The following is a 27,933-nucleotide window of genomic DNA, read 5'->3' as shown; positions in this document are numbered from 1 at the left end:
TCAATGCTTTAGTTGTGGAAGCTGGTTCACTCCTACAGTAATTTTAATTGATCATTTTTGAGGATAAACCATCTTCGGGTTTCCTGGAACACTGTGTCTTCCTCTGAAATAAAATGGGTGAAGTTAGTCAGCAAATGTCACATTGCCTGTAAGTTTTAACTGCTAAAAATGTGCATGCTTTCTACATTTGCATATCTGATTACTACTGTGAATTAATAAACCTGAGAAACAAAAAAAAACCAAGTATATTTCTAGGTTCGCAGGTTAGCAGAGCATCTAATTATTCTGCAAACTCAATCTTCATCTCATGATTCCTGTTACCTAAGTGATGTCATTGTAGAACATGAACAGAATACTAAATATTGACACTAGGAGAGTGATAACTGGCTACAGAGACATTTTCATCAGTTAAAGAATTCCCACCAGAAAAGGGGAAAACACTTCATGTAGATGTAGTTACAGCTCTCTGCAGGTATTCCACTCTGGAGAGCCAGGCTCTTGAGCCCATGATCACCAGAAATGCCTGCAGGAGACCTGCCAGCAGATTTTTGAAGTGGTACTTATCATGGATACAGACACCATCTACATGAAACCAGCTAGAGCTCCATCTTGATCTTCTAAGAAATCAGTGGGAATGTAAAAAAATCTCCAGGGAAAGAATGGTGATTCCCCAAGCTGGAAGGGTCATTCTCCTGACCAAGAAGCCTGCCTCTCTGCTCATGTGCAACATCCCTTTGTTTCTCTTCCTGTTCATTACCGCAGAGGAAAGGCAGCACTTAACATACTCTAACAACAATATACAGAATTTCAGTGCCTTTCTCAAGCAAAGGCATTTTCAAGGAAAATATATCACCACATCACACCATTACATTTGTCGTGATGCCCAGGTATGTGATAGAAGCTACAATGATGGTATCTGTGTAAGTTTCAAATTTGTAGGGAAAGAGCCAACGAAGTCAAACCTAGGGCTCACTAGTCTTCTTGGGATTGACACATCCTTTGTTTCAATTCTTACAAGCAGCCTTGGTCTTGGAAAGGAGAACTGTCTCCATACAGATATGGAGCTACTTCTACTCAGAGCTGGAAGATCACAATCCAAGACCCCAGTGTGCTCGATAATTAATTATTCAAATTCAAATCAGTTGATTACTCAAAACCAATTGATTAAACTGTAGATCACTGTACAGCTGGACAAAGCAAACAGAAAATGCCTGTGTGGAATTCTTCAGGCAGCAAAACCTCTTCCACCCAAAATCAGCTGTACTTACAGGCTTAGAAGCCAGATAACTGCAGCAATGCAGTGTTGAAACTGAGCTAATAAGCCCCACCGAAAATCTCAGTGCAACAGCAAGGGTCAGAATGACAATAAATTGGCCACTCAAATTACATTAGAGATATAAACCATCAAGATATCCATGTCCTTCCAACTGTCAGCTAGCCTATCTTCTTGTTCTGTAATAACCACAAAAAGCAACTGCTGAACTTGCTTCTGTTTGGGATGGCCAGGAAACTGAATGTATCAACAATTAGTGTTCACAACTACTACCCAAAAATGTTTTCAGTGTTGGTTTAATACACAGGTTGGGCTTTCTGTACCTGTTGCTATAGTTAAAACAAGCATTAACCAATTTCTTAGTGTGGTTTGAATTCCAAAGCAGATATTTTGTAAAAGAGCAGCAGAGGTGAGATAAGAACTCTAGACAGAAAATTCTCAAATCATTCTCAAGAACATACGCTTCTTCTCTTATTTTACTGAAATTACTTCTCATTATTGTCATCTTGAACAAACAACCCCCAGGCTATAAATCAAAGCATAATTAAAAAGGAATAATGTAAAAATGGCTGTAGTGACCTTGTGATGTTTATGGGATGCATACTTATATTCTAATATTTTCTTAAAATACTAACTGTGCCAAATCTCCATTCTTACATTCATGTTGCCAGCAAAGATCAAAGTTTGTCCTGAAAGTTCTAAGTCACTGAGTATAAATGCCAATCGTTTGAAAACTAAGTGCTTTTATACTAAGGACATTTTAAAGGATGAAAATTTATCTTCATGTGTTTAAAGAACATTGAAAAGTAAAATAAATCCTCTTAGGGAAACTGGATTGAAAGGGGATATATATTTTGTTATACCACACATCTTCTGATACCAGTAGTTACAGGATACTTTATTTTCTTTTACACTTTATTTTCTTTTGTTTGATAAAAAGAAAAATACAGAAAGACATTGTCATATAATTTCAGCGTAAGTAATGGTATACTAAAGTAGACTGTTAAAAAAACCCACCATAATCACAGATCAGTGCTAACCCTCAGCAAACCTCTGTATCTGGCTGATGATATTTAATCTCATTGCAGAGGCAGTGAATCCTCCTGGTTCTAGCTTTCTGACCTTCTCCATATGAACCGGGGCCAGAAGTGATACAGCGGCATATGGGGCACTTCAAACCCACACAGTGCTTCTTATGTATTGAGGAACTTCAGCTATAGAAATTAATTCATATTGTACTGCATTAATTCATATTCTACTCATACCCTCTCCTGGAACATGAAGATTCACTGTTCCAGTTTATGAAATCCTATGATCCTGTGCTTACACAGAATGAAAGGAAAAGGCCGGTAAGCAAATTATGTCTACACAATACCATGTTTATAATTTATTCATTACATTTTTAGATGATCCAAATATATATTGTGTATGCACATTTTAATAATACAGGTAAGTGAGATAATATAGGACTGTGAGATGCTAAATACATAGAAACCATACTAGCTTAGGAAGTCTCCAAATATAAAGTATTTGGGAGAATTTCAAAATTAAGTATTATATCTGCTTACTTCCACACTTTTGTAGGCACCTCTCACTGGAGGCACGTGACTGGGTCCAACAAACTTTTGATATATACTCCCTATATTCCTCACACTTTATATTCTTAACTTATTCAGTTCAGTTAAAAAATAAATCTCCAATTTCAAGCTTATTCATGAGTATTACAATCAGAAATTAATTTTATTTCTATATATCTCAGAGCAGGTGGACAGTTTTCAAATTTATATGTCTAATCCATATAACTAAACAGAAGTCTGTTGAACAATGATTTAACATATGTATTTTCAACATTTGCATTAAATAAAACTGATTGAAAAGCAATATAAAAATTATGTTAAGTAATGTCAGTGGGATTATGCTGTGATATTTATCATGAACAGAAAGCTGGAATGTTCAAAACATAGTACTTAGCAAAAAATAATAAACCAAAAAACAGGGAATATAAAGGAAATTTACCTCAGTATCTGTTTTTCTCCTTTACCAGTCACAGCATCTTTTTGTTGCCTTTCAATAATTTTAAGTTTAGCTGAGACCTGCAATAGCCAAATTTTTATAAAATAAGTTAAATCCTAGCCACAATCACAGTTACAGAAGTAAATAGGATTTGCACAGATCTACTTTATCAAAGGCAAGAAATTTTTGTACTTGAGGAACTCCAGTATTAAAGATGATGGCTAGTATAATTTATCACCTTATCATATCTGAGGAGATGTGATTCTGTGACATACAAGGCAAGAGCAATGCCAAGGTTGCCTTCATTGTTTTTTTTAATTTATATGAATATAGAGTGCTAGTATATATGATTATTATCCATAGCATTCTTTTTGCTGGTACAGTTTACTCCAGGCCTATCCCAACTAAAATTAGCCATTGTTGTACAAGCAGCATTCCAGCTGTAGCGTTCTATAACCCTGAGCCTTTTCTGCAAAGAAATCCCAGTCACAAGTCAGGTTCCACTATGCTAGCAACAATTTGTGGCAAAAATCTAGCCTGAGAGAATGTCCTTTTAAAGAACCACTATAGTTCTTCTTTGCTTGGCTCTCACATTGATTTCTGAACACCATCAGAGAGTGCCTTTAAGATCTGTGGATACCAATCCCAAACCAATGCTTTGCCGATTAAAAACAAAACAAAAAAAGCAAACAAGAATACACCAGAAGCCATTGGTGCCTCTAGCATGAGTTCTCAAGACTGTGAAATTTTTAATTTATTTAATATTTAATTTTATTTAATTTTTTTTTTTTTAATTTATTTTAAAACTATCATTTAAAACTGACTACATCCTTATGGACCAGACAAGACAAACATCAAAAGCACTCAGAATATAAAAGAAAAGTATATAAGTACTCAGTAATAAAAAGGTAAATAAAAGAAATGGCTGCTCAGAAGCATCTTTGTCTTCTGTTTCTGCCACAGGCTTCAGGAGGGATCCAAAACAAAGCAGGAAAAACCTAAAACACCTGGTATTTTTTTAATACCTACCAGAAAAAAACTTTCATTCTATGATTTCTTTTCTTACTGTCAGCTATTAAAAAATGACAAACATAATGAGAAAAAACAAAGGCTTAAAAGAACACTACATCCATCCTCTGTAAGTGAGAGGGTGTCACTAGGATACATTGTTGTCACAGGATAGCAATACCCTGTGGCATATTTACTGTGCAAGGTATAGAAATTGTTAGCCTATGGGTAAATCCTTCTAAATTAACCGCAGCCAATATTAGTGTGCAGACTCTAGAACATTGATATTTTAATACAGTTGAAAGTCTGTACTGAATGTAGGTCTACTTCTGCCTCTATTGCTAAAGTGAACTGTTAAAAGAGATATGCAGATTTTAAAATAATATAGAAGTCAAATCAAAGTCATGGCAGAAGAAGACCTGTAGGGAACAGATAAACCACTGATCCTTCTGAAATCAACAGTAAACCACAAAATTACAGAATATCTCAAGTTGGACGGGACTCATATGGATCATCAATTCCAACTTCCTGCTCCTTGCAGGACTACCTAAAATTAGTGTCATCCAGCTGCTCTTTGAAGTCTGACAGGTTTGGTGCTATGACCAATTCCCTGAAGATTATGATCCAGTGATTGACCACCCTTTCAACGAAGACCCTTTTACTATTGTTCAATCTGCACTTCCCCTGATGCAGCTTCATTCCCTTTCCTCATGTCCTATCACTGGTCACCATGGAGAGGAGATCAGCATCTTCCCCTTCTCTGCTCCCCAGGAGGAAGGTGTAGTGTGGGGTGAGGTCACTGCTTAGCAATCTGGTCACCCCTCAGCCTTCTCTCATCACAGCTGAACCAACTAAGTGACCTCAGCTGCTCTTCATAAAACTTGCCCTTGAGGCCACACCACACTGTTCACCCTCCCTGGAACACACTCAGGTAGTTTGATGCCCTTCTTAGACTGAGGTGCTCAAAACTGCACACAGTAGCTGAGACATGGGGGTGACTGCCCTGCTCAGATCAGTAATGTACAAGGTAGATGTTTAATGTAAGCTACTCACTTAGGCTCTGCTTAGAGCTCAGGAGGAGGGACAGAAAAGTCCCTGGGGAAATTAATTCCATCTTGACCTAAAACAGATGTGATACTTTCCACCTTACACATGATTCTTTCTTCAGAGATTACAGATGATTCCTCTACACCTACTTTAGAATGGGTTATTGATTTTTAGAGAACTAAAGATAGGAATATTAATCTGAAGATTATTTTGCTCTCATATGATACTGAAATCATGAGAGTAAATAAGTAATTGCTGAAAGTATAATGCACTAACCTTGAGTGTTGATGCCAAAATCCTAGACCCCAATGCCTCACTATGCAACATGCCAGTGCATATACCTCACTACAAATGGTGTTTTACAAATATTTAAGTGTTTTTACAGGGAGCTGAACATAGGCACTTCTCTTGCTAGCATGTTCAGTAATAAAATCTGCTTTTATTTTCTTTCTTCCTCCAGAATTTCTCAGTTTCACTGCTAATGTAAAGATATTAACAGTTATCATGAGCATTTCCCAGGCTTTTTCTTGGTTTCATGCTGGAAAGTTCATTTAAGCAATTCTTTTAGATTTCCCAAAGTAGCAATGAACCATGTAAGGGAATCAGTTGCCCACTGTGCAAACACATGGCAACATTGCTAATTACAGGCTTTTACCCCAGTTAGCTATGAAAGGGACTCAGTGGCAGCAATTCTTGAATATCACACTAAGCTATTACTTTTACATTATTTAGGAATTTAGAGCTTTTCTAGAATAAGAAGTACTGTAAATCTTTACAGATTCCTTTACAGGTTTCTCCAGTTTGTAGGATAAAATTCCATGTACTACATAATTTGCAGCAATAAAATTTAACCTGTGATTTCGCCAAAACAAGGTGTCTTATCCCTCTTTTATGAAGTTAATGGAAATATGTGTTGTATTTCATTCTGAACTGGTCAGATAGCTTGTCTTTAAAAGAAAAAAAGGAGAAATATGAAAAGGAACAATTACTACTTAAGGTGGGTTTCACTACTGCTGATAATTTGCTTCTGTTCTGTTCAACTGCATAGCACTCTTGTGACTAATGGATGGCCAAGCATCAGAAAATTGCTTCAGTTTTCCCAGTTATGGGCACTTTACTATGCTAGGGAACACAAACTCCAATGGAGACAAAAGCAAAAAGAAAGTATTTAAAATAAATTGTACAGTCTTTCAATTTATGGGTTTTAAATTTTTAAAAAGCAGCCTTTGTAACATATTTGGTATACAAATGAAATGATAGAACACCCTGATCTAATGGCATTAACATGTGTTGTTGTTATATTAAGAAAGCGTTAAAAGTTGCTGAGTCACACGGGTTTCTTACCTTTAAGATCTCTGAGAGGTACATGCGCCGCTCATCATTAACTTTGTGGTAAGCCTACAGTTAAAATGATATATGGGCTATCATTAAGCACAAATTTTAAAAGCTGAATCATACAGAAAATTCAGATATACAGCAAAGACTTTCTTCAGTGACACATTTTGTGAAACTATTCTACTGTGTGTTCTACACGGCGTCTGTCACACAACATAACAGCTTTTATAGTCTAGAGGGATAGAGTGATTACAAACCTTTGCTTCTTGTTCCAGTCTAAGTTCATAGTCTTTTAGCTGATTCTGGAGACTTTTCTTCTCTTCTTCCAGCTGTTTAAGAACCCTCTTCAAGGAACCCTGTGGTTATGGTAAATAAAGCAGTGGTTTTAAACTATTTCCATTCTCTATAAAGATGTCATCACCATGGTCCCTATTCTTCAAGCATTGATGTTTGTCATTCTCTTTGTTTCCTGTACATCTTTTGTTTTTATGCTTCTGGCTGGCACACTGCAGAGACAAAAGCAATTAAGCATATGCTACAATTATCAGCTATGCAATACACATTTCCACTGTGTTAAAATGATGCAAGTACAGTTTTCCACGCTGCTGCTCCCTGGCATTTTAACAAAGTCATCTTGTGGTGACCAGTCAGAATTGCTCCATTGCTGTGACCAAAATTCCTCCTAGTGGCTCTTTTTTGGTAGGAAGATTTCACATCTTACGAGCACATCCATTTATAAAACACTTGCTGAGAGAGCTGCTGGACTGGTTGAAGAGCCACATGGGACATCAAAGGTAACTCACACCAATTTGGCTAAGAAGCAGTACTTTATGGAGAGACTGCCTTAGGTGTGCAGCCATCTACCTTGTCTGCAATTGGAATGAGTAACAGCAGTAGAGTCCATTTGTGGTTGCTGGCACTGGCCAAATCTGCTTGCTGTCTAACGGAAGTAAACCACATACCCAAGCAGGTGCTCCTCTCCTCCTAACAAAGGAAACTGATTTTCATAATCCCATTCATAATTTGATCCGTTCCATCCAATAGAGACATTATTATACAAGTCTCTAACATAGTTTCACCCTCCAAGTTCAGGAACACTGCATTATAACAAAGAGGAATTTGGGCAGACATGTCAGGAGGCCTGTGTGGATGAACAAATAGCTCCTGAACAAATTCAAACATAAGAAGGAAGCCCAGAGTGGGTCAGAGAGGGTAGAAACATAGATTGGTATTCTGGGAGGAATACTAGGCTTGTTTGAACAGTCAGGGATCAGTTTAGGAAAGCTACAGCCCTGACAGAATCAAACACGGCCAGGGATGTCAAGGGCAACAAGAAAATCTTGTATACATATGTTAGTGATAATAGGAAGTCTAGAGAGAATGTGTATCCTTTCCAGAGAATAGATTGAGAGTGGTCTTTAGAAGGACGACTCAGGGATGTTGGCAAATGAAAATCTTGGCATGATCTGGCAATGTGGCTTGCAATCCAGAAAGCCAGCTGTGTCCTGGGCTGCATCAGAAGTGTGGCCAGCAGGCTGAGGGAAGTGATTGCCCACCTCTGCTCTGCTCTCTTGACACCCCACCTGGAGTATTGCATCCAGCTCTGGGGCTCCCAAGATAAGGATCTGGACCTGTTGCAGCAGAGAAGGACCAGAGAAGGACCACAAAAATCACAGGGCTGGAGCACCTCTCCTCTGCAGACAGGCTGAGACAGTTGGGGTTGTTCAGCCTGGACAAGAGAAGGCTCTGGGGAGACCTTATAGCACCTTCCAGTACCTGAAGAGGGCCTACAAGAGAGCCAGAGAGGGACTTCTTACAAAGGTATGTAGTGACAGGACAAGGGGTAATGGCTTTTAACTGAAAGAGAATAAGTTTAGATTAGATATTAGGAATAAATTTTTTACTGTAAGAGTGGTGAGGCACAGATACAGGTTGCCCAGACAAGTTGTGTATGCCACATCCCTGGAGGTCTTTGGGGCTGGATGGGACTCTGAGCAAGACAATCTAGTGTAAGGTGTCCCTGCACATGGCAGGGGGACTGGAGCTAAATGGTCTTTAAGGTCTCTTCCAACCCAAAACATTCTATAATTCTATTATTATTCAAGGTCAGTTTACAGCTGTTTGTCCTTGTACTTGAATGTGTTGTAAATAACTGTTCTTCCTCCCTGGTGTTTGTCCCCTGCATGTATAGACTGAAGACATGAGCATCTCTTTTCCACATTCATTTTACTAGAATGATTATGCTGAACTTGCAAAAATTACCTTTCACACAGCAGGCTGTCCTTTCATTGAATCACCTCAGTAACCTCTTTGTACACCAGGCTGGAGCTCAACCTTCTTGTGGCTGGAGAACAGAACTGGCCTACAGTACACAGTACTCCAAAACCCATCTCACTGCCTTGAACAATATCAGTGATTCTATTTCTTTACCTATATAAATTTTAGGATTGCATTTTCCTTTTGCACAGCTGCACAATGATGGCTCACAGTCAACAAGGCATCAGCTAGAATAACCAGATACTCCTCTGCAGTTGTATTGGTTTTCAATTCAAAACATAATTTCTTTACTATTTTCTAAATCCTTTGGTATACACTATTAAATTTTACTCACCTCTTTAATAATCTAGCCTTCACTGTCTTTCTTTTTCCAAACCACATCCAGATCCCAATTATATTATATAATTGGTTTCAGGAGAGAGATATCACAATCTAATTCTACTTTGTGTATCAAGGTCATGCATTAAATATTAAGATTCATCATAAACCTGGTCCTGGAAGACCTCTGCTTGTACTCTCCCAGCAGACTCCTTCACTAATCACTGCTATCATGTTCCATTTGCCAGCTCTTTACTCCTTTCACAAATCTACTCATTTTCATTTTCTCCAAATTAATCAGTCACTTCCCATGCGACATGATATCTTTGTCAGAGGTCACAGTGAACAAGATTACTGCATTTATAGTGACAACAAATGTATTGTTTTATCACAGAATGTCAACAGGTTTGCCCACCATGGGCCCCTTTTAATATATCCATATTTCAATTTCATTTTGCAACAACTATTCCTCTCTTTATCTTAAAACTTTAAAAAGGTGCTTTTCTCCAGTGCACATAATGTGCACATGTTTATTAGATGTTTATTACTTGTTATCAGAGCAGTGATGTGACAAGCCAGTTCTTTCAGAATCCTGAGATATGGATTACCCATTCCCCTCATTTTAAGTGTACCCATCTCTTTGAGTTTTCCTTAGGATTTCACTATTGTCATTTCTTCTTCCAAGCCCTTACTGACATTAGCTATTTTTCCTTTCTCTTGCATTTTATTGTTTCTTCCTTTATTTAAAACTTGGGAAATATATACATGTTTAGTTTAAAGTGAATGAATTTGTGATCACTTGATCTGACAGATTTTTTGACTGTCTTTTCTGCAATGTTCTTGTAGATTTTAAAAATCAAAATAGCACTGTGACCCTTTTATCTGCTATTTTCTGATAAAATATGTTAATTATTCATTGAGTTTTCTGCCTTATCATTATTAGCACTTGGTTTTTAGTCTTTACTAGTCTAACATATGATACAATTTCTGTCAGTAGTCTAATAATATTATATCCAAATTCATCCATCCAAATATTATATTTATATGTATATTTGACAGGAAGGATGAGATTCAATCTGAGGTGTGTGTATCTGCATTTGAGGGTCCAAATGTGAACTGAATTCCTGCTAAGAGTCACAGTGAAGACAATCAATGATGTGGAGTTATACATTCAGCTAAGCAGCTAAGGAGCTCAACTCAGTTCCACCTGAGCTGTTCTAGAGAGTCCAAGATGTTCACATGTGGCAAATATCACACATGAATTACATAAGACACAACTTTCTGGAGCAGTAACGGGCTATTGTGCACTGAAACATCTTCAAGACTCTTTGCTTACACAGTTATACCACTGAAGATGCCAACCAAATAAATCTAGATACAAATCTCTTTACTCAGCTGACTGTAGTAATAAGACCTGTAACTGCCTATAGTAGGAATTAAAAGACCTAGCAATGAGGTAAACATCTACATGTAGAAGAGCAAATATTTAAGAGAGTCATATTGTATCAATGAACATTTCTATATTATTTCCCAATACCATTGTGACTAAACTTTGTTTTCCAAACCATTCTCAAGATGAATTCATCCAAACAGCTGATGAAGAAAGAATCAATAACATTATTGTCAAAGTCTCTCACATCTGCTACATACCACGTCTATCTCTGTTTTGTTCTTTCCTGCATTCCTGGCAAGTGTGTACCTTTAATACTTGTTATGCCTTCATGTCTTTGCTATCAATGTTATTACATTCCTAGTCAGTCAGGTTCTTCCATATGTTTGCTCAGGTCCCCTGTGTAAAATAAATATCTGTATCAGAATTCTTTTCTTTTTTTTTATTTCTAACACAAGCACCTCCTTAGTCAAAACAGATGAATCCTTTCTTTTCTGTACTGATTACTTGACCATTCCCTTAATAATCTGTTATTTCTTCTCATGACCTTAATGCTTTGCTAGGCCTTTGTTTACCAGATTTTCCTGGTGAGCATTGAAACAAGATAACAATTCTCAAAATATTTTCCCCTTCTTTTTCCATGGGAATTTTTATATTTTTCCCTATTTATCATGCAAGTCTCAAGTCCTGAAGGCCAGCATCCATATATGGTTTATATCTCAAAGGGTTTATGAATGCTTGCTGTTGGTAAAAAAGTTACATCTGCCTGTTTTAAGTCTCCAGTCTTTTCTAGCATCTGCAGATTTTTGCAACTTTTATTCTTTTGCATAATTTTCTGCATAACGTGTTACTTATTGGCTCCAAATTTTATTTTTAATTTTAAAAATTCTGTGTTCCATGAAGATTTCCCTAGGAATAATTTCTGTTAAAATCAAGATTTTGCAGGAGCATAGCAAAAGGCACAGTACTTTTAAAACGTGTTGGGAGAGAATAACCCCTCCCACTGTTCAAAAAAAAAAAAAAGAGATACAGAAGAGCTGCGTTTTTGAAGAGTATTTTTCCCCTGATTTAACTGTTGTTAACTTTAATCTGTTACAACAGACATGCTGGAGACATGAAAAGACTTGAGGGGTAGTTGCAGGGTTTTTTCCTAATTAAAGCAGAGGTATCTTGGATGCAGATAAAATCTTTGTCCAAATACAGAAGGTTCCTACAGTCAATTCAGGCAATGTTAGCCAATTTAAGGAGAAAAAGTAAGCTGCAGATTAAAGAGATTTGGCTTAATTCCACTAGGATCATGTGCTATTTCATTTCAACATCAGTGTCTCTACAGAATTAAACAAGACAGAGAAGACCTCAGCACTGTTGAACTAGGAAACTAAATTTTTTTGCCTTCTTGACCTCACTGCACATTAAAGATTATAACCATGTGACAGCATATTTTGTACAAAATCTTTTGTACAAAGACTACCTACTACATATTTTGTATCACCACAGTAAGCTCAAATACAGTAAACACAAAAGTTCATGCTGCTGTCCTGACTTGTTCTATGTAAATCCACAACACACTGTTTATTTCTTTACTAGATTGTCCATCATTATGTAAGACAGCAAGAGTTGGTGCTGCAGCTGTTACTTACAACAGAGCAATTCGGTATCTCCTCAGTGATGGTACTCATCTAATTTCTTTGAGTTCTTTCACTTACAAAGTAAACTACTTTTAGATCTTTTTTTGTTAGTCCTTTCAGAAGCACAGTCTATTTTTTGCTGCCAATGCAGCTGGTCCACTGCAGATGCCTGGGCATTCATTCAGCTCTGGAGCAAGGATATTATCCAAATGCAAGCAAACAAACCATGCATTACACTGCTTTTGATGAGCAAGCAGACGGAAATAGGTTGGTAACATGACTAAAAGTATACAGTTACCTCAAAAATTGTAATAAACATGCCTCATAAATTGTAATAATCCCACGGTTACAAATCTCTTGTGAAATAGGAAAGCTATAAAATACCCAAAATTTACAGATTGGGAAGCCCAAAATCAAAATAGGACTGGAGTTGCAATTGCACTTCAGGCAGAATTTAGCATCTTAGTGCTAATAAAGCAGTCTATGCAATGTCTTACATTCTTCACATCTGCTTTTGTCAAATAACAGGGAGTCATCTGAGCTGTTGCTGTTGTGACTGCCCATAAGACCAAGCTGAATTGAGCTGCCTGGTTTGCTGCTGAAAGCCTTCATGGAGTCTCAATACAAAGTTGCCCAGTGGTCATCCCTCTAACAGGGCATAACCTGGCAAGGATGCTCTACACATAATACCTGGGGAAGAAAGCCTCCTCTATCTAATAGCCTAAAATTTAACCCAGAAATAAACTAGCTGAGTTAAATTTTAGTCCTCTGCTTCCCCAAGAAGCTTGCATTCTCATATCTCATAACCTGAGAATGCCCTTGCCACCATCGCACTTAACCAGTGCTGAGACAATTATTGAAGCCAGGCAGCCAGTGAGTCAGAAACACAAATATTTGCATGGAGGGAGATGGAAAAAGTGAGAAAGACTGAAAGGTCATGTCTATTTCTGCAGTGAAGGCAGGATTTCAGGCACACTTCTTGGGCTTTTCTTACCAACCTGCTGTAGGTTTTCCATCTCTAATATGCAATCTGTTTGAATCCCTATCTAGCTGCCTTTCTCACAGCTAATACCTAGGAAACTTACTGAGCTAACCCAGCCTGAGAACTTCTATTTCTGCATCCATGAACCTAATTGATGACATAGAGCTCACTATGGCAGTATGGAAGTTCTTGTGGAAATCTCGTAACACAGATGTTCCTACCCAAATAAAAGACCTTCCCAAGTCCCCAAACACTATAGAATGCAATTTCAAAACTAAGCATGAAGAAACTTTAAAAGACAAAACTTCAGAGAGGTTCTAGAGGTCTACATTAGCCAGGATTGGTTATAAGTTATCTCCCACTCCTACCTTCAAGGCAGTTATGGGGGAACTAGCAGAGTCCTTGTATGTCTGAAGGTTTTAGCTGCTGTACATCAATACAAATCAAGAAGTGAGAAACAACAGCATATCAACCCAGCCAAAATATTAAGAGCTGAATTTGCCTTTCCTGAATTCAGTGGGAAGCATGCAGAAAGAAATCTCACCAAAACAGTTTCAATGCTCATGGTTGTATAATCAGCTTAGTGCTTCATACTGTAAAACAACACAAAATAACTTAAAGCATACAGCAACACTGACTTATAGCATAGTTCTTACATCATGAAAAAGCCTGAAAACAAAGCAAGGACCAGTGAGAGCTCAAGAGAACCAGAAGGAGATTCCCAGCTATACAGATTTCCCCCAGAACAAAAAATTGTCAGCAAAACTCCAGGATGAACCAGTATGTTAAGTTCTGGAGAAGCTTTATAGAAATAGTTTAACTGAATCCTGAATTAATTTTTTTTTTTTTTTTAAGATAGATTCATTACAAGTTCTTCTACTAAGCCTTGAATAGAGGGACATTGTATGGCTGAAAGAAGGCATAAGCTGACTAAGGCATTTAACCTGAATTTAAGATCCTTAATCATCCTTACATCATCCATGTCAAACACTCTGAGCAAGCTGGTAAAAAGCAAAAAGACACTGAGATTTTAAATGAATACTTCCTTTATATAACAGAATTTTATGGTGCTTAGCCTGATTCACTCTCAGAGCAAAGACAGATTAATCTTGTGTCCAGCAATGATGAAGCCCAAACTTTCACAAAGGGTACACCTATTCTCCAGTTCTCTTTTTTCCACCATTTCATTTTCACTTGACTGAAGTTACACATTTGGCTTAATATTGCAAGAAAATGAAATTATATGGAAAGATATTGCCAGTGAATTTTAAAGCCACCCATACAAGATTCTGGATTTTTCCTTGTCCTGCTCAGTGGCAACAGAGGTGACAATTTCTAACAATCATTTCACAACAGACAAGGTGACAAATCCATGACATCATCAAGAAGCTCAAAGTTGTTTTCATCAGAGCCCTGCTCATGCAGACTAAGGATACTTATGGCAATTTGCTTCCTCTTTAATTTTTCTCCATGATTTAGAACAGAAGCAATATATCTGTCAGTTGTGCAGAAAAAAAAAGTGCCACACAAGAAGGCTTTTGCATGCTACTTGATGTTTTTAATTAAATTAAGTTTTTTTTAGAAAATAAGCCCCCTTCCCTCCAAGACGAGGAGCTGACATTCATCAGGTGACTTAACTGAATCTTTAGCATATCATTTTAAACTCATTAGTAGCAAAACCAAATAATACTTAGTTTAACTGAACTGAAAATTGATTTTAGATTGGTATCAATAAAGGAAATTTATTTTAGATTGGTATCACGAGTCATACATTGCATAAAAAATTATACCTGAAAATTATTTAGAATAGCATACCTCTCCATGCAACCTGGATCCTGTAAAAGCATCAGGGCAGGCGAAGAAAGGCTCCCTGCACTTGCCTAAATGCCAAGTGCCCCCTTGTGGTCAGCATCAGCCTTAGATTCCAAACCAGACCAGGAGTGGAACCGCTTTAGTGCACTGCAATAGGGGTGGGATGCTCACTCCCTAAATCCTTATTTCAGTGGTCTCTACACAGTGCTCACAGGGGTTATGCGCTGACTTGGGCAGGGGAAGTTAAAACTGAGACCTCCAGCGCTGTGGTTCAGATTGACAGAAAAAGGCATTACTGATTCAGAAATGCCTCACTTGGCATCTTCTCCTAGTAGGCCTGAAAAGGGCTGGATTCCTTAGACATTTTCTCTGGAAGATATCCCAGAATCCCCATCAATTGCTAAGGAATTCTTGAGAACAGACAGATAGGAATGTCACTTAGCTCCAAGATTTTTCTCTGATTGTTTTCTTTGAAACATGAAGTGTACTCTGCCTCTGGGCACACCACAAAGGGATTTGAGTAAAAGTCTCCTGGTTTGAGCAAGGCCACCAGGAGAAACAACTAACTTTGAAAAGGATAAGAAAAAAAGTCTCTTGGAGGTATTCAAAGTATTTATTTGAGGTCAAATGAAAGGAGTAGGAAGGGGAAATCTGTGGAGAGGCAGGATAACACCTTAAGGCAGTCACACCAGAGACAGAACTTTATCCAAAATATTTCCAAGTTTCATGAACAGGATAACAGATTTCTTCTTTCCATAGAGCCACCAATGACTTAACCCAGGAAGAGCAACAAGGTTCATGTAAGAGTCACTTGCCAGGAGAATTGTCAACATTTCCTATGCCATTGTAAGTTCTGATGTTCCCTATAGGCAGTTATCAACGCCTAGTGAAATACAAAGTCTTCACTGCATGTTGTCACAAACCCAAGATTCACTTCCTGTCATATTGCAATCACGTATGCCTCCAGTGTGACAGTGCCACACATTCTGCTCATAGTTTAAGACTGACAGCAAAAACCCTGAGGTGGTTGTGTGAGGCTATCAGTTCTGTGGTCGCTGTCCTTACAGAAAGGCAGATTTGCAAAGCAAGTATCTGACCCTTCGTGTCAGAATTTTCTCCTCTGTGGTGCTGGACGTTATGAAAAAAATGGTGATTTATCACAGAAGCCCTGGTTCCTGGGCTAATCTTAACTAGAGCGTTGCTAAGGCAATGCTATCAGGAGTGTGCTCTTCTGAACTGATTTTGCAGTATGCTTTTCAGTATTTGCATACTAAAGCTGCTATCTAGGGATTTGCTCTTGCAGAAATGGTGAGAGAGAAAGGAATAGTTTTCTTTCTGCTTATATGGGAAATTATGCTTAGCAGAGAACATGTATTTTACCAAAACTCATTTTATGAAAAAATGCAAACAAATGAAAGCAACATGTTTAAAAGAAGCAAGTAAAAATCACATCTTGTTATACTTGAAAGAGAGTGCATTCCTTCTGTAATTATTTCTGAAGTACTGTATGACATTTGTATTATTCATTGGAACATAAAGGAAATAAACAGCTTTCACTTTTGGAACTCCCTTGTGCTTGTCACTGTTACATTTAATCTGCCCTCAGTGCACAAAAATTATTTTCTAAACCCTGGCAGTAAGAATTTCTGTGTTCAAGGTATTGGTTCTGCATTTATTTCTATATGACATCTACATGATTTTTCTGAATCAAAAAAAAAGGATTATCTCATATCAGTAAAAGGACTTCAGAATGATAACTGTATATAGAAATGGTGTAGGGGTGTTTTTAACAGAAAGAAATTATTCATCAGTACAATTCTAATTCTATAGCAAAAATAGGGCAAGCCATCTGCAACAATTACTGCAATTTTTCAGCACAGAAAATCCTCTGTGCTTCCTTGTTCATCACTCCAGAATTTGCATTTGTATTCTTCTGTTTCATTCAGGTTTTTATAGCTTGCTGACTGCCAAGGTCCCTGATGTCTAATCTCTTTTTTTTTAATTTTCCTTGTAGTGCTAGATATCAATAAAATGTTTTATGCTACCTATGTCTGAATAGGTTGAATTACTCTACAGACATGTTTTTCTTCCTCTTTTCACTATAGTAGGACTTTAAATTACTAGCTTGAGTGAGCAAAATCTCTCTAGCATCTTTTAACTCCTCTCTTAAATACAGCTGATTTCGTTTAGCAAATTAGGAATAACCATAATTATAATTTTAAGTTTCTTGGGAAAATAGGTTATAAATGCTTGAAAATAATATTTAATTTTCTAAATGTATTGCTCAAAACAAAAACTACTGTCTACTGCTGCCACATTCAAGAAATTGTATCATCTTGCTGAAAGAACCACTTTTCAATCTTTCCACAGTTTCACACAATAACAGAATCAACCTTTCTGGGATCATCAAGTCCAACCATTAACCAACCCAGCAGTGCCAAGTCCACCACTAATCCATGTTGCCAAATGCCACAATATGTGTCTTTTAAATATCTGCACTGATGGTGACTCAACCACCTCCCTGGGCAGCCTGCTCCACTGCTTATCAACTCCCTCAGTGAAGAAATCTTTCCTATGCAATACACTTAGGATGTATATTTTCATATAGGAACATATTTCCTATTCATATGCAACTGCAAGTTGAAAGCTGAATATCACAGTGTACTTTTGATTTTACAGACACACACACAATGCTTCATATACTCACTCTCAGCATTTTTTCTTTGAGCAAATGTATATTGATGACTGGCTGAAAACACTTTATTTTTCTACCACTCACATCTGCTCTTTATTCTCATCTGTGAAGAAGCTAAATATTCTCCCCTAATACCCTGAACAACTCTCAAAAAACACAAAAGAATTTTAACAAATCTACATGCTTGAACACCACAAAAAATTATCTATGTATTTTTAACAATGTTTTATCTTCTAAAATTATATATATAAAAAGCAAAGTAGCTCTTCATTCTCCATGAGTATCTGTAAATAAACACTGACTTTTCTGATGGCTTCAGTTAAAACCAAAACCAAAAAACAGCAAAGGCCACATAATACCTCAGTATTTTTCTACTTTTTCCATCTCCCAAAAATCAAAACAAGGAAAAAATGAAACATTTAATTAAATTCTTAAAGCACTTTCCTTTCTGGTTAGCATAAACTGGAAGAATGAGAGAAGGACTTGAAACTGCATGGCACAGCACGTGGGCTCCAGACATTCCCAGGCTTCACTAAGTTAGCCTAGGACACTTCAAGCTCTCCTCTAGACTCCTCCTGTCAGTATGAACCTTCCAGTTGGGCTGGCATTCTTCCTTTTATGGGAACAGTAATCAAACCTCTCAGAACCATGGCTCATTAGTGAGGAGGCAATGCAGTATTTAGCAGGGATTAGAAATGTACTGGATTGTTGGGAAAGGAGATTATCTCTCTGGTAATGCCTCCTGGAGTGACTGGCAAGGTGTAGGTTAGGAGAGTACTGGCAACAGGACAGAAATAAATACTTGTGATACTGTAACTATGCACGCCAGTCTGTGCTTTACCAGGCTGACAGGAATAACATGGCCCAAAGCAGATTCTGAGGTAAATTTTCTAGATCAGTGTTCTGTCTTCAAGACTTTTCTTTGAACATAATCCCAGTTGTATTTTCAGATCAACTCAGTGAAACAGGAAAGTGGGATGGGGAAGATTCTGTTCTTTTTTTAATTGACTGTTAAAGAAAAAAATCTTGCCTACCTACAAAACACCATTGTCTCTAAGACAATACTAAAACTGGCAGAAGTGTCAACTGTTTGAAAGCCATGGGTCAAATCAGAAAAAGCAATTAATTATTCACACCATGCTTACAGTAGATAATTATCCTTCCCACTAACAGAGCATGCAGCCTCCTCTAGGGTCACTAAACTCCCATTAATCTTCAGAATCTGAAGCACCAAAAAAAGTCAGAGGGTAACACTTCTGTAAGCATAAGCAACAGGAATAAAAATCGTAACAGCCCTGCTTCATAATGTTCATTATCCTTGTTTGTGTTACAAGGCATTATCACATCCTTACCTAACTTCCCTAATTCTAAAAGTGGTAAGAAGCAGAAAAGGTGTAAAATATTCCAGCAGATGACAGGCTAAGGATAAAGCAATTCTGAATCTAAAATCATTTTTACTTCATTTACTACCTTGGAAGACAAAATGGAGATAATATTTGCCGGGGATTTTTTCTTGCAATTTTCTCCTCAGGATTGCAGAAAAAAATATTTTATGCTATGTTGAAATAAAGGACATGAAGTCTGAGTGCATTAAGGAATAAAATTTTAAAAATGGAAACAGACACTTCCTTCAGAAATGCAAAAATTTACTGTAAAATGAGAAGTTTTCCTGTGACTATATTATGCAAAACGTTACTGCAACTATTTATCTAGGTTATCACAGCTGATACAAAACTGGGAGTATTGGCTGATATAACAGAGGATTGCATTGCCATGCAGAGGGGCCTTAAGAAGCTGTAGAAATAGACAGAGAGGAAACATGTGGAGTGGAAATGCAGTCCTGCCCTTGGAGGAGAAATAATCCTAGGCACAAGTATATGCTGGGGCTGACTGGCCGGGAAGCACCAAGGGAGACAATGACTTTGGGGTCTTGGTGAGCAAGGTGACCCCAAGAAATCAATGCACTCTTTCTGCAAGGGCGGCCTGTGGCTGCCTGGGCTGCATTAGGAAGATGCTGCCAGCAGGTTAAGGGAGGTAATCTTACCCTTATCTTTAATGTTTGTGAGATGTATCTGCAGTGCCAGATCCAGTTCTGGATTCTTCAGTACCAGAATGATATGGACTCCCTGGAGCAAGTCCCAATACGGAGCTATGAAGATGATTAAGGGACCAGAGCACCTGACAGATGAGGAAAGGTGGAGAAGTCTGCAGCTGTTCAGCCTGTGGAAAAGAAGGCCCAGAGGTTCTTATCAATGTGTATAAATATGTGATGGGAAGGAATGAAGAAGAGGAAGCCAAGCTCTTCTAAACAGTGCCCAGTGACAGCTGGAATTCCATTTGGTCACAACTGAAGACATTTTTTACAGTGAGAGTGGCCAAAGACTAAATGATTCCAAGAGGTTTAATGTTTCTATTTATTCATAGATCTAGTCCAGCTATTCTATCTCACATGCTGTACTGTAGATTCAATTATAAAACCTTCACTCGGGAAAAAATTTCACTACATAACTCTTCCCAAAACATTCAGGTTTTATTACTTCCTACTTAAGGATTTTACTCTACATTTTATAAGCAATTGCATATATGAAACAATAAAAACATAAACAGAACTGATTGCTTTGGCTTCTAGACCAGGCTGCTGCTATTTTTTGTCATGAAAAAACCAAACACTACACGAGTTTTCCAACTAGACTGTGATTTGTTGTTAAGCCAACTAAATGTCACAGTACTTACCACAGGCATTTTATCAAAGGAGCAAACAATGGACAGTTTATCTACAAATAAGCATAAAATTGTGACCCGTTGATATAATTTCAACATATCTAATCATCACTAATTATATTGAAAAAGTTATGAATAGCCATTTCTACCTGCTGTACTTCCACGAATAAGCTCCACCTTATCTCAAAGAATATTAATTTGCCTTTCCAGCTGTTTTTTCAATTCTACTTGAGTTTCATATCTGATTTTCCATTCATTATCTTAAAAAACAAATACAGAAGTATTGTATTTCCCAGATTAGTTCATGTCATTTTAAACAAAAGCATTTTTTAAAACTGTTCCTTTTAACTAACTGGAGACTGAGAAAATCTTCACTTAGTAATCCTCATAACAAGCATCTTGCATATAAAAGACATTGAAAATATAAATCAAGAAAAATTTTCACTAGGCTTACTGTGGTCAGAATAATAACCAACTCTGTGAATTCATATTATTCATAGTTTCATTAATAATTAACCAAAAAAAGCTAGCATGGCCACATGTAGCATTTCTTAATTTCACATGTGAAGCACCACAGTTTTAATAGTCATGTTTGAAAAGTGAAAATTGAAATTTCCAAATAAAACATTGAACCCCTGTAGGTCCTTCCCAAAATAATTATTTTTCTGGATTTCCTAAGCAATTAGCAAGACTGTTGTAATTCACTTACTTTCATTTTCAATACTGTTAAGACTTTTTTCCAGTTCTGTTACAGTGTTTTTCAGTTCAAATATTGAGCTTTCAAGCATCTGCCTGTGGTATTAAAAGAAGTCAATAAATTACTACAATAGACAATAAATGGCTCTTGTACTAGTCCTATTATTGGAATTTTAAAAAATCAAGTCAAATATATTTTTAGAAGAAGTATCTATTGATCACTCCTATGTAGTTACATTATCTTGTCCATTTTTAAATGTATTTTTCTCTATGGTTACAATGCCTTTAAAACAATGAAGCATTTCTACTTTATGAATAAAATTACTTCCACAAAAACCCAAGACAGACATTTCCTAAAATATAATAATTTTCTAGCCAACCATCAGAATTTAAAAAAATGTAGAGGGAACATTGACCCTAATTTTACATCTAAAAGAAGATGCCCAATGAGTATGTTCTTTAAAAGAAGAATATGCCTGAGAGATGTGCTATTTGAAATTCTGAATTCTTCAATTTGACTTACTGCTCAGTGATTAGTAGTCATTTCCTAAACTGCATATATATCAAAACCAATCAAAACAAACGATATTTTATGACTATTAGAAAAGGAAGTGAGTAATTAAAGTCAGATGAGTGTTAAAAAATAATACAGGACCCGAAGACACCATTTTTTAGGAAAATATATTCTTGCCCATTGATTAATTCTGTATCCTGTATATTCAGCCAGAAAGCTGAAAGGTACCATGAAAACCAGGCTCTTTCTGCCTTGGAAGGTATGACCAGAAGCAGAAGGTAGCAGGGGACTTTGATGAGAGCACAACCCACCTGGCGTGCTTCAAACAAGGTGCTGGGTGATTCTCATGCTTCAAAGTGGCCAGATGGTAGCTTAGTGTCTTACAATGAACCCTGTGATCTTGATCACATCAAAAGGACGTTATTGGTAAATTATTGACCATATTCATGCTTTGAGGAGATGTCTATGGAGAAATGCTCTCGCCTGTGAGGTCTCAGAAGTCAGAAAACATCAGGATATGTGCAAGCAAAAAACACAATGCATGAAAATGCAGAGGCAGCTTGTGGTTTTGTCCTTTAAAGTTAAGTTTGGAAGGCAAACTTCTCAAAAAAATAGTCAATGGTTCTTGGGTACCTCAATTTTTCAGTGCCCATATTGAGATATTCCAACAGAACTGAGAACACAAACTATACAAAAAAGGCCCTTTGGGAAATGCTTTACAATACCAATAGGCTGTAATATTTTGGGGGGTGAGGGGGGAGTTTAAAGGAGAGCTTCCATTGTCAACACAGATACTCATTTTCTAAATATGTCCATAAGAAATGCTCTTCAAGAAGTAATTAACCTCTGAGAAACCAAAGCTCTGATGACAGATATTGATTACTGAGAAATTGCATCACCTCTTGAACTCCTTGTGCTCAAATTCAGTGACATTTCTTCATAGCTTGAAACAACAGATTTCAATTGCAAGCTACAGAAGCAAACCAACTGCTCATATGGAGTTGAACAGGTAAGCTTGGAATCAGGAGGGATGAAGAGCTGAAATAGTGAAGAAATATAAAGAGTAATTTAAGGTAAGCCAAGTTTGTTTTCAGTGAAAGAGACACACTGGAGAACAGTAGGACAGACATCTTGAATGGCAAGGCTTCCAAACCCTCCTTGCTCCATTGTTCTTTTTTTGTCTTTATCAACATTAATTTAGAGAGGGGTCATACTGGCAAAAAATAATGACAGGACTGGGAACTTGTTAGAGACAAAAATGTCAAACACAGCCAAAGATAGCATTGAAACATGACTCAAAAACCTTTAGATGCAGGAAAACAAAAGGAAATCTGATTGCTGCTGCCTGTTTTCTCCGACTCGAAATAAAAGGGGCAGATGGCTAGGAAGAAGAAAGACAAAATTTTACGACATTGCTGCTATCATTTCAACACAGATAAGGTTTCTGCAAAGCAGATTTCTATCAACTTCTCAGAGCTTGGAAAAGAGGAAATTATGACGGCAGTGAGTGCTAAAATGGGATTTTTTGAAAGGAAATAACACTGAAAATTAGAAACAGTCAAAGCTGTAACCAGAGCTGAGCTGTATCAAAATGAAGTTGTTTTCATTTTCAAAGAAATGTTAGGTAAGTGCTTAGATGTAGAGGGAAAACACAGGAAGAATGAGTTCTTTAAATCCAGTGGTTCCGGTTTTCAATTTCTGTTACCATGCCATGACTATATACAAAGTTTCTTTTATTAGATTTTATTATTCTTTCTGCACCATTAACAAAATTGGAAGACAAATTCCAATTATATTTTGTTCTGATGACATGTGTACAGAAATGGTAAATTGTCAGGTGTTACACTGTAATTGCTACACTGACAGAAAGCCTTTTTTCCATGTGGCAACAGAAACCGTTTTTTAAAAAAAATATATAATTGTTATTAAACATTTAATATTCCCATAGCACCCAGAATGTATGCAGGGTGAAACCACTCTATTTTAGGCAGTGTATAAAATGCAATCTCTGCCCTGACAGAGAAGGGATGTAGAACTAAATCACTCTGAGTGGCTTGTTAAGTATTTCTGGGATTTAATGTATTGGCCTATTTTGCATTTCTGGAGTTATTTCTAATTGTGATAGGAAGTGAAGGTCATGCCACATATCTGTTACAGTGAATTTAATGAAGCTGTGTATAGCTGCCTACCTGCCCAGAGACTTGGTCTGTGCTTCGAGGGACTGCGCTTTTTACCTGCAACTTCACCTGTTAAACATGATTAGACTATTCAAGGCCTATAAATCTTCTCAATGTCAATGGACAATTACAGTCATCACAGAAGGAAGCCTGTAAATCCTGAAACCTCAGATTTAAGTCATCATGAGAACCTAACCACATGCTTGTATACTAAGCATAAAAAAAACCCTCCTGTGAAGAAAATAAGAAAAAAATGTGCAATTCAGATAAGAATGCTCTGATTGAAACTATAAGAGAAAAAAATGCTAGATTTCTTTTTAAGGCTATCTACAGGTGTTATTTTACTTGACAATGGCAGCCACTTAGGATGAAAAACATTTTCCTGCAGATTTTGCTGCCCAGGTCTGGATATCTGGAACATGTATCAGGCTGCCTGAAGCGATTTTCTATTGTCAAGAGAGAAACTCAAGAGAAAAGTCAGAAGAGGCTCAGGGCAAGTCATCAGCTCTAGGGCATCAGCTCTATAATATGGCAGATCTTTACTGAGTCCTGTAGAAGATAAGAGGCACAGATGCCTTCAGAATCTAGGAACAAAGCAGAAACAATATTGCACAGTGCAGGGGCATCACATGGAAGAGCACACACAGTATTGAAAGCTACGGACTCCTGACACTTGCAGTCAGCAGCGCCCTGGGAAAATGCTGCAGCTTTCCTGGCAAGGAAAACCGTAGGAAATGAAATCTCACAAGCTGAAGTAACATACAGTTCCATCAACATTATTAAGTAGCTGAAATGCATATGTCTTTACGACCTCTTTGTCTAATAAGAAGTATTATATGCCTGCAGTATTATATGCCTTCTCTCTCTCCCAGAAACATTTGCCATGACATTTCCCAATCAAAATGTGTACTGAATCTTGATCACAACAATACAGAGCCAGATTTGAGCTGACTTTCACTACAGTCAGAAAAAAATCTGAAAGATTTCACAGTACTACATCTACAATCATTGAGAATCAGTAGGTACATTAGGAACAGACCCCTTATGGACAGGGATGATTCAATTTACTCTGTGAAATAAAAATCTCTTCTTCATGACTGCTAAATGACAGTGGTAGGTGGGCTGTTAGCAAACTGCCTAATTGGCACAATAATCAGATATGCCAGTAAAAAGATGACAAGGGTGAGATGGCAGTGAAGGAATGCAGACATCTATCTGCAAGCCACTCATCCTCAGCTTGTTTTCTACCCAAGGGAGAGAAACTGGCACCTCCTAGGGTGTGAGTCATCTCATGCTAGAACAGCCAGGCAAAGTAGGGCAGATGAATCACACCTCAAAAAAGCTTTTCTGTATTCATTGACTATACATGCCACTGGTTTAGATAGAGATGTCTAATGAGCCTGGTCATTGGCAATTAAGATCAATACATAACTCCTGGGAAATTGACAATAATAATATTGTTTATTTGCACACAAAGAAAATAGTTGTAGAACCCACCTGGAGCTGAAAGTCTTTTACTGTCATGCCATCACCATAAAGGTTTTAATTAAATATATATTTTGTTTTATCCATAAGGAAGTCACCACAACTCAACTTTTTACCTGAATACCATTAATGTCAGGATCATGTGCCAGATAAAAGAAGTGGTGCATGTAGAGGACAACTGATCTCTTTACCCTGAGATGCTGCTTAGTCAGATTTATTAAAGGTCATTTGCTTACACGTCAGTGCAAGTATGTCCAAGCTACTTTTTGTGCCATTTTGAATACATAAGGTGCCATTTTTGACTCTGTTAGTACTGGGTTTTCCCCTTCCATCAATGAATGAACATTTTATACAACTGCAGGACTAGTTTGAAGAGGTCTGCAGTTCAAACACTGAAAGAAACTGTTCAGGCAAAAAACCCACTATGAATAGAATGCTTGAAAATGGTATGCAAATGTAAATATTAAGGGTCTGAATTATGGCAGCACAGGAGCTTCTAACATTTCCTGTTTTCATTTATTAACACTCAAAAGGCAATCATGTTGTTCAACACAGGGAAAAATGTGTAGCTTCCTAAGCAAACTGGGAAAAAAAAAAAACAAAAAACCACCAGGCATGAGCATCAACAATTATCACAGCACTGAAACAGCTGCTGCTTTAGCAAGGAAACAGACTGCTATCAGGAACAAGTCCTCATCCCTGCAAACTGCATGCAGAGATTGCATACCTTACCTAGAGGTCTCAGAGGTATTTACTGACACTAGAGGTAGGTAAAATCCAGCTTTCCACTTTTACTCAACATTGTGGAAAGAAGTGTGCACGAAGAGAATCTTGTTGTCCATTTCACTCTTCTTCCCCCAGCAAGGCATGCACCCGTGTAAATGTCTACTCTGTTTTTCCCCATAGTGGCTTCCCAACCCAGTGTACTGTGCTTACCTTGGATACATTTAATTCCCTCCGTAGGAGGTAGTATGGGACTATGTTTCAGATTTGTGATGAAAACTGTGTTAATAGTACAGTGATGTTATAGTGTCGAGCATTGTTTACACTGGGTCAAGGCCTTTTCTGCTCCTCACCTCAGGAGTGAGAGGGCTGGGGGTGTGCAGCGAATTGGGAGGGGACATGGCCAGGACAGCTGATCCCACTGACCATACTATATCATGTCATATTCAGAAATAAAAACTAGGGTGTTGGGGCTTTTTGGGGCTGCTTTGCCTCGGGAAAGGCATTGTCCTGCTGGTGGTTTTTGCCACCAAGAGCACCTGGAGGTTTTTGCATCAGTTGCTTTTCTTGGGTTTGTTTCCTTTTCGTTGTTGCTGTTCCGTTATAGTTATTAAACTCTCTTTGTCTTGACCCGCGAATTTTCTCTCGTTCCCCATTCCTTCCTTCTCTCGCTCATCCCACTGGGAGGAGAGGGAGCTAGCGGCGAGCTGCCTGCTGCGGTTAACCACGGCAGCCGCCCTATCTCCCCTTTCGGCTGACATTATTTATCCCGCTTCTTCTGGCTCCTCGTGCCTCTCGCATCCCTTGGGCCAGCCCTTCCCGGTGCCCAGCAGAGCCAGCGGCGCTCCCAGCACGGCCGGGCCGCGCTGAGGGGCTCCGGGCAGGCCGTGGGCCCAGCCCGCCGTGGCAGCGGCCATTTTGCCGCAGGGAGGCGGCGAGAGCCCCCCACGGGCGGTGCTGCGAGGCCGCGTCCGGAGCCGCCGCCGTGCCCGGCCTCGCCGCGTCCCCCGCCGGACTCACTGCTTCCTCCTCTCCCGCCCCAGCTCCAGCGCCAAGCGCTCCGGCTCTGCCGCCCGCCGGCCGCCTTCCCCCATTGCCATTGCCGCCGCCGCCCGTCCCGCCCGCATCCCCCGCGTCGCCGGCGTTGCGCGGGGTGACGGCTGCGAGCGGCCGGCGGAGCCCGAGGGAGCGGCGCGCTGAGGCCACCCCACCCCCGGCTCGGGCACCGTTTTCCCCGCAGTCGTCGCGGCTCTCCCGCTGCCCCGGAAAAGCCGAGGGGGCAGACGGGTTGCCGGGCGCCACCGGCAGCCGGCACCTGCCCCGGCCCCGATGGGCGCCGCCCCGTCCCGGCCGCTGCTGTGACGGCCCGCGTTTGACGGGCTGTTCTGCCCTCTGTCCAGCGAAATGCCCAGCGTGGACTCGGGCAAAACCAGAAACGGATGGGGGAAATAGGATACAGCTTAGGCCCGGTTGAGAGTTTTGACCCTGTAGGTTGAACTGTGTGATGTACTTTTCATGACCTAGGGAAACATAAATGTGTGCAGATTTTTTCAAATATTTCTTTTGGATGGGAAGTAGCACGACTTTAAATAGTACAATTTTAAGTAGACGTTGTGACCCACTGAAGGCGGGCACAGTGCTGTGGGAGCCTGGCCTATGGCGTGCCCAGCCCATCTTTTAGCACACTCCATAATTGTCATGTGTGCTATTCACAAATCAGTGTGTAAGACCCTAACTTGATACAGAAGAGTTTAAAATAATCTTAATCATCATCAGTGATAAGTCAATGGTGTTAGTTAGTCAATACATATTGGAAAATACTTCAATTACCTTACATTG

General features: G+C 38.6%; 1 protein-coding gene across 1 annotated transcript; it reads right to left on the bottom strand.

Annotated features, from left to right (window-relative positions):
* On the bottom strand, positions 1 to 27,188 carry CCDC169 (coiled-coil domain containing 169). The gene is given in 8 exon segments (XM_088052205.1): positions 1 to 103; positions 3,290 to 3,366; positions 6,686 to 6,739; positions 6,934 to 7,032; positions 20,512 to 20,552; positions 20,649 to 20,759; positions 21,209 to 21,291; positions 27,115 to 27,188. Coding segments are annotated over 8 exon segments (642 nt in total).
* Positions 27,189 to 27,933: the final 745 nt, after the last annotated feature.

This window comes from Pseudopodoces humilis, chromosome 2 (genome assembly GCF_049639895.1).
Source record: "Pseudopodoces humilis isolate 2021_Gansu_Grassland_sample_001 chromosome 2, ASM4963989v1, whole genome shotgun sequence".
NCBI classification, from domain to species: domain Eukaryota; kingdom Metazoa; phylum Chordata; class Aves; order Passeriformes; family Paridae; genus Pseudopodoces; species Pseudopodoces humilis.
The sequence above is the reverse complement of the archived record's forward strand: the minus strand, read 5'-3'. Positions and strand labels throughout refer to the sequence as shown.